At 40.4% G+C, this 10713-nt stretch overlaps 1 protein-coding gene across 3 annotated transcripts in view; it reads right to left on the bottom strand.

Moving 5' to 3' along the window:
* ap4b1 (adaptor related protein complex 4 subunit beta 1) overlaps positions 1 to 10713 on the bottom strand; it is a 28625-nt gene that overhangs the window by 16638 nt on the left and 1274 nt on the right. For 2 of the 3 annotated variants that reach the window (XR_015750953.1, XM_043716987.2), the window contains exons 2-8: positions 10226 to 10356; positions 6988 to 7135; positions 6309 to 6805; positions 3754 to 3837; positions 3565 to 3668; positions 1153 to 1360; positions 107 to 385 (exon numbers count right to left, since the gene is read on the bottom strand). Coding sequence is in view for 2 of the 3 variants with exons in the window: in XM_043716987.2 (XP_043572922.2) it covers positions 107 to 385; positions 1153 to 1360; positions 3565 to 3668; positions 3754 to 3837; positions 6309 to 6805; positions 6988 to 7135; positions 10226 to 10356 (1451 nt within the window). In the remaining variant the exon portion in view is untranslated. Of the gene's footprint in view, positions 1 to 106; positions 386 to 1152; positions 1361 to 3564; positions 3669 to 3753; positions 3838 to 6308; positions 6806 to 6987; positions 7136 to 10225; positions 10357 to 10446; positions 10574 to 10713 lie in introns of those variants that run through there. The other variant, XM_087973670.1, reaches the window with a different exon arrangement.

The raw sequence follows: 10713 nt of genomic DNA, 5'->3' as shown, positions 1-10713 counted from the left end.
GTGGGACTTGCAGTTGGAAACCAGAGTGACTCCAATGCATGGATGACAACCAAAATAAAGGAGATTGACTGTCTAGGCCTGGACTTTAACTTTATTAACTACTTACCTATCTCATTTGCCTTTACTGCTGACCCCTGCAGGATTTCGAGGGAGTCCCCTTTCTGTGCTGTTAAGCGATCCCATTGTTCTCGACCATAGATTGGTATTAGTGTGTTAAAGCCTTTGGACCAGGCACTTACTGCCTCATTGGCTTGACCACTTATTACATCCAAGGATGGGTCAGACTTTGGTCCACAGACTACCCTTTTGACCTCTTCAATTCCTTGTTGAAGCAGCCGATAATAGAGCAGTCCTCGATCACGCACAGCCATATCTAACTCCTCCTCTGTCAAAAAAAGAACAAAATATCAGTAGTGAGAGTAGCAGGTAATTTTAGAATACCTGCAGTTAGTTAATAAATATGCTGCTTAGTTTGAAATGGACCATAAATCGATGAGGACTCCAATTTGATCAGTGTTTTGGGACTGAAATAGCTGACCCAAGCCATGCAGTGAAAATGTGTATGTGATAGTCCAGCAAGAAAACAACATTGTCTCAGATGTCCTTTTGTCATCAATTGCCATTAATGAGAACCAATTAAGGTTTTCAAAATCACAATCTGAATCGTACAAATCTCATGTACATTTTGCTAATGCTGAATAATATTTTAAGGCATATCAGGAGGAACTTTGTGTTATTTCAACAAGGATTAAATTATTTCCAGAGGAACTACCTTTCCATGATACTTCTCTCAAAGTCTATTTAAGTCAGGTATCTCTCAACTTATCTAAACGTCTAAGCTTCCTTGCCTCCCCCACCTTACGATTGGGTCTCAGTGAAACAAGTAAGGAAAGACAAGTAGTTAGTAACAGTCATCCCACAATGAAGGTGAACTTTTGCAGAGCCACATATTCGTGGTTACTTATAATTGCAATCATCTTCTATCAATTCAGGTTCCCTTACATGTTAACTAACAGCCACTGATACCAGGCACCCAAGGGATCAAGTCCTAAGCAGAGCTCATGGTCTTTAAGACAACAAAGGAGTAAGGTGTCATCCCTCCATCCACAACACCAGATAATGCTAGCATTTTTTCATTATCACAATCCTTACCAATAACATAATAAAGTAGCCTTCCCAGCACATCCTGACATTCAGCTGGGCGGCTCAGGAACAGGCGTACCATTGCTGTGATCAACTCCAGCTTCACTGCTGCAGAGGTCTCCATTTTCACATTGTCCACAAATTCCTCCAAGATGTAGGGAGCATTGGGAACCTGCTCTCCGTGCATCCCAAGCAGCCAGATTAGAGCTTGCTTCCCCTAGTTAGTAAGGGCAAATGGTGGAGGAAAAAGAAATACAGTTAATTATCATAGAATCCCTGCAGTGTGGACACAGGCCATTTGACCCAAGTCCACATTGACCCTCCAAAGGCATTCCCCTCCCCTATTACTCTACATTTACCCGACTAATGCACCTAAGGTTCAGAAAAGATTCACAAGGATATTGCCAGAGTTGGAGGATTTGAGCAATAGGGAGAGGCTGAACAGGCTGGGGCTGTTTTCCCTGGAGCGTCAGAGGCTGAGGGGTGACCTTATACAGGTTTACAAAATTATGAGGGGCATGAATAGGATAAATAGACAAAGTCTTTTCCCTGGGGTCAGGGAGTCCAGAACTAAAGGGCATAGGTTTAGGGTGAGAGGGGAAAGATATAAAAGAGACCTAAGGGGCAACGTTTTTACGCAGAGGGTTGTACATGTATGGAATGAGCTGCCGGTGGATATGGTGGAGGCTGGTACCATTGCAACATTTAAGAGGCATATGAATAGAAAGGGTTTGGAGGGATATGGGCTGGGTGCTGGCAGGTGGGACTAGATTGGGTTGGGATAGCTGGTCGGCATGGACAGGTTGGATCGAAGGGTCTGTTTCCATGCTGTACACCTCTATGATTCTATCCTTGAACACCGTGGGCAATTTAGCATGGACAGTTCACCTAATCTGCACAAAGGAAACATTCTCGAAGGCACTGCTTCTAACCCTGTAGATGAGCACAGCAGTTCAGGCAGCATCCGTGGAGCAGTAAATTCAACGTTTAAGGCAAAAGCGCTTCATCAGGAATACAGGCAGAGTGCCTGAAGGGATAAATGAGAGGAGGGTGGGGTTCTCCCCACCCCCAACCTCCTCATTTATATCTCCACCCTTCAGGCACTCTGCCTGTATTCCTGATGAAGGGCTTTTGTTTGAAACATCAATTTTCCTGCTCCTCGGATATTGCCTGAACTACTGTACTTTTCCAGCACCACTCTAATCTAGACTCTGGTTTCCAGCATTTGCAGTCATTGTTTTTACCTTCTAACCCTGTATGTCTCTATGATGTTGTGACTGAGTTCAAAGGGGTTAATGTTTCTGACTGATCACAAAAAAGTTTGATTTTTAAAAAGGGAGGTGATAGTGCTGATTTCATATTTATATATTCAGACTGTATAGAGCTCTAAACGAGTCACAAGAACTATTCTAATGCAAATAAAAAATTTACTCAAGCAAAAATTTCAAGATTAACAATAAGTTTAAACTGTACAAATATAACTGGCAAGTCTGAGTAAGAGAAATACAAAAAATCTGTAGATGTTTATCTTACAAGTATTTTGACCAAGTAACATTAAATTAAAAACTTATAGATTGTTCAAATGTTGGTCTGTGCCCTAAGTCACGTGGTACATTAGCTGCTCTCACAAGGGTATCATCCAAGATGGCTAGCAGAACTCACTTTTTGGAGGCAGTGTACATTTCAAATTCTCCTTCAGGAACCCTCTGCTTAGGGCAATGAGATTTTCCAGTGGGCTTTTAACTCAAGTTTTGTTTGGAGGGGTTGCAGAGAAAAATAGTGGGCAAAGGCAATTGCTCCAGACAAGTTATCCTGCTGGTAGTCCATATTCAAATCCAAAAGCTTTATCGTACCCTAAGTCTGGTTCTGCGGTACTTTTGTGAACTCAGTAACTCCAGTCGAGCAGCTGCTGTTCTTTCCACATTTAATAATTTCCCCTGCTGCAGGCAGGGGAAATCCTGGGAAAGTCCTTTGCTTTGCAAAGTGTTCTTTCCAAAAAGTTCAAAAGGTCTAGATATATGTTGAGTCAATTGTACTTGAGGTAACAAATATTTATAACAATAAACTAAGGTTTTCTGTAGTACCTTGCTCAAGCACCACTGGGGGCTGGAGAGGTAAAAGCTAATCACAGTTGGAACAAAATCTGTCTTGTTTGGCATTCAAATGGATCTTAAAGGGCTACTTAAAATGATAATGACTAGCAGTGGGATTCCTGGCTCAAGTGTTTCTATCCTGACCACATGCTTTATTCCAGCCTGGGGAGAACAAGACCAAATGCATTAATGCAATGAGGTCAGTTGAGATTTTGAATCTGGGAAACTCCAGAGCAATGTGTTTCAGTATCTAGGCAAATGGCAAGAGCCATTTTGACCATCATAGGAATTCAAGCCAAAACCTGTTTTCTCATCAGTGTTAACCTACCTCACTGTCTTGGATGTTCTCTTCGCAGCCTGGTAGTGCCTGGCATACAGTTGCTGTACACTGGGGACACAGCCATACAAGATCACGAAACGTCTGAATGACAGCTAAAGACAGAAGGGGAGAATGATTAGCTTAGCAATGATAAATCAGAACAAATATTAAAGGTTAGAGCCTGGAAGAGGGCCATACCTGATGTAATATGTTCCTGCTTGAGGCCCAGAAGCCCTTTCAAAATAACCATACACCTTTCACTATTGGTCCGTGCAATTCGACCTAGAAAGATAACACAGTTAAAATGATGGAAATATTCCTTGTAACGTTAATGAGAAGATATATTTTCCACAATAGATTACCTTAAGTAATAATCCAAAACTTTCAGAAACAGTATTTTTGCTACTTGTCTGAAGTTCTCTTTTAGTGAGCAGATAAAGATTAAAGTAAACTTAAGCTCCGTCAGTGGCTCAGCTTATGGTAGTGAATAGTTGAACTCAGATGAGCAAGATGCCAACTTTGATCTCTAGACCACTAAACTATTTGATTTCAATGAGGCTGTTAAAACTAGCACAAGTGTCCATGAACGGTTGTGAAGAATCATGTAAACATTATGAGGGGTAAAGACTGTGGTTAATATTGATGCACTTTCCACGTAACGTTTTTCTATTCAGGCTCACACAACTCATACAGCCCACTTGCAAGTGGTAGGTGAGGGTGAATCCATGGACAACAGAATCCATGAATGGGGTGTTAGATCATAACATTAGAGGAATAAAATAGCAGGGAACAAAACATAAAAACATGTACATGAGCCTCAGTACAATAGAAAAGTAGCTCAGTTTGGTCAAATGCTCATTGTGCCACAATACATGTCATAGCACAAAGTCAAGTAAACAATGTGTGAAAAGGCTTGATCACAGGTCTTAGCGCAGTGTTATTCTCAGTTCTGGTCCATGACAAATCAAGGAAACATTCAAGCAGTAGAACAAGGGACCACAAAGTCCCTTGCTGTCCTTTGCAGCTGGGACTGGACAGAAATAGGTTTTCCAACTTAGAGGCAAGTCACTCAAGAGGTGATCTTAAAAAAGAAAGGTTATAAGATAACTAATGGCACAATAAAGTAAATAATTATTTACAATTAAATTCCAGGAGGGCAGGGGAAACTGGCTTTAAACTAATACAGATCATTCTGCTCTAACTCGGCAGATGCGTTCCTCTGCAATCTCATGCTATGGAAAATCATGCTGTGGAAGATCACCATAGAAAATTGCTACACGCATTCAGTAGAAAGTTCACGTTATCCAAATATTGTCCACAATTCGTCAATCGTGTTATCACCAATTCACATTGACGAAATGCATGTTATACCATAACAACTTGCAGTAAATTTAGGATCAATGTTGGGGTTAATGTGCTCAATACATGGAACAGAAACAAAGTTCTGCACGAAAAATGCTAGAATCATTTATGAAAAAATTCAAAAATGTAATAAGTAGAACTGTTAGTTCCATCTCCATTGATGAGTCAAATTGCCTTCATCAACTATAAGGTGGCTCAGTGGTTAGCACTGCTGCCTCACAGCACCAGGGACCCAGGTTCGATTCCAACCTCGGGCAACTGTCTGTGTGGAGTTTGCACATTCTCCCCGTGTCTGTGTGGGTTTCCTCCGGGTGCTCCGGTTTCCTCCCACAATCCAAAGATGTGCAAGGCAGGCGAATTGGTCATGGTAAATTGCCCATAGTGTTGGGTGCATTAGTCAGAGGGAAATGGGTCTGGGTGGATTACTCTTCAGAGGGTCGGTGTGGACTAGTTGGGTCAAAGGGCCTGTTTCCACGCTGTAGGGAATCTAACCTATTCTAAACTATAACATCTTGCAATACCCAGAATCACCAGAGCTTAAGAAACATTGTCCCAAATTTGTGGTGCAACTTAGACTTCACTATCAAATGAACACACTTCAGACAGGAAGCCAAACTCTCGAACTTAGCATAACAGATGGAGGATGACTAAGTCACAAATGTATATATAGCAGAGCAGCAGTACCAAAATCTCCTGTGGGTGGCACTATGATGGAATGATTACAGATAACTTGTTCCACAGCACCACCAACAGGAATCTACTGCTACAATTAAAATAGAGAGCCTGACAAATATAAACGACGCTTGTTACCAATGCCAAGATTGCCAGCAAAGAAGTCGCACTGCCATGACAGCGCCTTCTGGACCCCACTTCGAGACACATTTTCTACTCCATCCTACCAAAGCATGACTGCCCCAGCCAGAGAATAGCGAGCGTGTTGGTGGCTGCCATTTGAGAAGTCACAGGACAATAATTGCATTTTCCTGCCATTAAGCTGCTGGGAGACATGACACTGTAGGATGTTTCATACTCGTGATTTCTGGTTTGGACCTCTCTGCATGATCAGAATCTGAGCAGTGTTCATGTAAAGAACCTAGGGGCCACCATCACTGTGTATAGAAGGATGAACAAATCTGGGTCAGAAAGTTTGTGTGTTAAAGGCTCTCCATCTGGTACTACAGCAGAGTGATGCAATTGCAACTATAAAGAAAATTGTAATGTATCCAGTCAAATACAGCCATGTTCCTAGTTTAACAAAACAAAAAAGTCCTCATCTGTATGTATTTTACTTCACTAAAAAAAAAATAATGTTTGAATAAGGAACCATCCAAGTGAGCCCCGAGGACAGCAAAACTCGACTGAAAGATATGAAAGTGCAAAATGAATGGTACCTATATTTAAAATGGCCATCTGAGCTAGCTCTACAGAAACATCTGTGCAATAGGTCTGAAGCTCCTCAAGTATCTGCTGGACATTCTCATCGTTCACCAACTCCCTGAGGATTTCCATCTTCTGGTATTTAATGTAATTCGGTTCAGAGTACATACAGAAGAACTTCTTGTAGTGACCACTGAAATGCCCAGGTGAGCTGCGAAGGATCTCCCGTGCATGACACAATCCGAGGAAACACAGCTCGTGACACTCTGATGTGCAGATAGCCAGCAACGGCCCTTTCACCCGCTCCAGAACATCTATCTGCACGTGTGGGAAATCTTCAGACAGCAGAAGAAATAGTTTGGTGGTTGCCATAACAACGTTAGGCTGACTGCTCTTGAGAAAGCCATCGAGTACATTCAGAATTGTGAACACTTCATCTTCAGTTCGGGTCTTGTAGCGAACCAGGTATGCCAACACTTCACTCTGCCCCCAGTGATCCAAGTCCTTCATTCTAAACAAATAAATAAATTGAAGTAGAATTCCTTATCAAAAATGCTCCAGTCCTCATTATTATGCTCTTTTTCCTACTCATCCCACAATCCTGAAACTCTGACCTTACACTAGGACATTGCCTTTAGTGCTTAGATTTAGTTCGCAAACACATTTAAAATTGAAAAGACAGAACAAACCAACCTGTTTAAAAGGTGATGCGCTATTGGCTTGTTGATGACCACACCCCCTTCGTGTTTGAGGATTTCCTCTAATGCTCTCAAGCAATTGACCATAACAATAGGATCTGGGTCACGCAGCATAGCATACAGCTCATTTACCACAGCCCCATCTGCGTGGGAACAAAATCAAATGACAACAGTCTCAAATCTCTTCGCTCTTCAAGTTTCTAACAAACAGAACTAACAGCAAGAAATGACACAAAGATAAAACAAACAACTACAGATCCTGGAGAACAGAAATTACTGGAGAAACTCAGCAAAAGTCACCAGACTTGAAACATTAACTCCACTTTCTTCCCACAGATGCTGCCAGACCTGCTGAATTTTTCCAGCAATTTCTGTTTCTGTTTAAGAAACTACATGCAATAGGTTTAAACCAGACTTAAACAAAATTCCCTTTTCCCCTTCTCCATGGTACTACTTCAAAAGGTCAATTCTAATGAGTAATAGGAATTAAAGCTAAATTAGTCAATAATCTAACAGTACAAGGACATGTGGCTGATTGTGATCGTAATATAAAATAAATCAATATTAGGATTGAAATGGAGGAGAGCAAGTCACTCAAGCTTTTAATTTTGTGTAAGGCTGACTTGGGAGAGATGAGGCACAAAATTTGCCATGACAACCTGGGCTGCACTATTAAACAAGTACTTAAACAAGTGGGCGGCACGGTGGTTAGCACTGCTGCCTCACAGTGCCAGAGACCCGGGTTCATTTCCCACCTCAGGCGACTGACTGTGTGGAGTTTGCACGTTCTCCCCGTGTCTGCGTGAGTTTCCTCCGGGTGCTCCGGTTTCCTCCCACAGTCCAAAGATGTGCAGGGTCAGGTGAATTGGCCATACTAAATTGCCCGTAATGTTAGGTAAGGGGTAAATGTAGGGGTATGGGTGGGTTTCGCTTCGGCGGGTCGGTGTGGACTTGTTGGGCCGAAGGGCCTGTTTCCACACTGTAATGTAATGTAATGTAATGTAATCTAATCTAATCTTACATATAGCAAGTTTAAAATGACATAATGTCTCCCAAGAACCTAAACAAAATATTATTAAACCAAATTCCACAATGAGAAACAAAAGGAGACACTAATGTGGCTGAACAATAGCTTGATCAAACAGCCAAATTGTAAGGAGTATCTTAAAGGAGTAATGAAAGACAGGCAAAGAGGTTAAGGAGAGAATTTCCGAGCTTACTGCATTGACAACTGAAGATTGGTAAACAGACCTTGGTGCAAGTTAGGGCATATTAGATGTCAAGTTTACAGAGGGTAGAAAATGAGAGCCCACCCAAGAATGTTTTGGAACAGTCAAGAATAGATGGGTATTTTGTCATCAGATGACTTAAGATAGGGCAGAGGAAGGCAATATTACAGATATGGAAATAGGTGGTGATGGAGCAGATAAAACTGTGGATTAACAATGGGAGGTGTTCAAAAAGTCTTTGATAGAATACAAGACTTGGTTATGTCTCTTAAAGGGCAACAGGTGTACCTTGTACTGAAATAACCTTGACCAAAAATGTAAGAAAGAACATGGAATCAAGAAAATAGACTTATGTGAAAATAAAGAATAGTAGAGATATTGTGGACAAGAAAGATGTAGGATGCAAAGACCGTGGCAATAGCAAATAATAAATATTTTACAAAGGTTATCAAGGATAAGATTAGAGGATTTTACAACGTCATTAAGTGAAAATTGATTAAAAGTAATGCCAATTTTTTAAATAAAAGGCACAGGTGATATTGCAACTGAAAGTTCACAAAATAACACTAAGTATCTATCTTGTACTGATTACACCACAGGATGAGAATAAAGAACCAGAGATACAAATAAAACAAAACAAGAGGCACAGCCTTTATTCATGACAAGTATTAAAAGATTAAAGTTGGACATATCTCCAACACCTTATAGTTTCAACACCATAGGTGAGGATATTGATGAGTTAGTTCTGACCTTCTAAATACTCTTAATTCACAAGTTATCCCCTTGAACTGGAAAACTGCCCACTTTACTTCACTATTCAAGAGTAGAAAGATTAGTGAGGAAATTATATGGTTAACAGTCCAATGTCAGTTATGATCAAGTTGTTAAAATCTACTTTTTGTCTTGAGTAACTGATTATTTCAGCAAAACCGCTGATTTGAGAATAACCATGGACTTGTTAGGAGGATATTACGTCTCAAATTTCATTGACTTTTTTTGAGGATGTAGCATTGCTGGTAGATAAGGAGGGTCTATAGACAATTTACAGGTTTCGGTAAGACATTCAATAAAGTTCCATGTAACAGATTGTCAACAAAAATGGAAATTGAGGCAACCTATTGCCAATTGAAAGTTTTCAAAACTGAGATCATTAGATTGTGTGTTAGGTAAAGGTTTTAATAGTTACAAATTATAGTAAGAATGGAACTAAGATAAAAACAAAGCATTATCGATGCTCGTGAAGTCTGGCAGCATCTGTGGATACTGAAGCAGAGTTAAAGTTTCAGGCCCAGTGTGACTCTTCTTGAAACATTAGCTTTTTTGATTTGTCAGCACAAATGCTGCCAGACCAGCTGAGATTCTCTGGTACATGTTGTTTTTATTTAGGAAGCTTGGATATAATTGAATGGTAAAACAAACTCAAGGGTTCAGTGTGTGAACTTCTACAGAAGGATCACTGGACCCAAAATGCTAACTTTGATTTTTCTTCACAGATGCTGCCAGACAAGCTGTGCTTTTCCAGCAACTTGTTTTTGTTGCCAAATTCTAAATGCCTCTTCAGTTATACTGACAAGAAATGTTTAAAATTCGAGTGTGGCATTAGGAGGAGAATGAAAGCCAGTAGGCCATTCAGTCCTTTGGACCTGAAACATCACCTTTGATTTCTCTTCACAGATGCTGCCAGACCTGCTGAGCTTTTCCAACAGCTTCTGGTTTTGTTTCTGATTTACGGCACCTGCAGTTCCTTCGGTTTTTATTCAGAAATTGGTAGTTCATCATATATATTCAGATCTCACAGAAAGGAACTTCCACTGAATGATACACTGTCAGTCAACTTAAGCTGAAAACATGTAAAGATTTAAAAAAAAATGAATTTCCAAGATCATGAGCAGATAAATCAGATTATTTTCAGTTTTAAATAATCTCCAGCATGCTGCCTCCCAAAGAAATTCTGTAAATCTGCAAAAAATTTCTGAATAATAAAAAGGTTGTTTTTGTACTTACCAATTTCTGTGTCTCCTTGAAGGGTCTGTATTTTAGCACATCCCAGAACTGCTGCTCGCCTGACGTAGGAAGCTTTATCTCTTAATCCATTTAGTACTGGCTGTTGAATATATTCACTTATACCTGGCATTCTGAAAAAGAACAAATCACTCATTCAAATTCTCAATGATCCAGAACAGAAGGGGGCTCCTCACATTAGATTGCATCAGAAATTTATTTACTTTCGTTTGGAATCATGTTTCTTCTTTGAAAACAATCATGGAAGAGGTAAAGCAGAGGAGGCCTTTTACCCTATCGATCCTATTCCAACTCTCTGTAATAGGAACTAGCTTGCCTTGTGCTTCTGCCTTTTCCACATAGCTCTGCAAATGGCTTCCTCTCAGGTGCTTGTCCAATTCCTTTTTCAAATTCACTGCACTCAAACTCCAGATCCGCAACAATGTGAATTCTTTTTTTACTAATCACTCTAAACTTGTGTCATTTTGTTA

Source organism: Chiloscyllium plagiosum, unplaced genomic scaffold, assembly GCF_037043375.1.
Source record: "Chiloscyllium plagiosum isolate Xiang-an unplaced genomic scaffold, Cpla_swu_hap1 HiC_scaffold_26, whole genome shotgun sequence".
NCBI classification, from domain to species: Eukaryota; Metazoa; Chordata; class Chondrichthyes; order Orectolobiformes; family Hemiscylliidae; genus Chiloscyllium; species Chiloscyllium plagiosum.
This window is presented reverse-complemented; position numbering and strand designations above follow the sequence as displayed.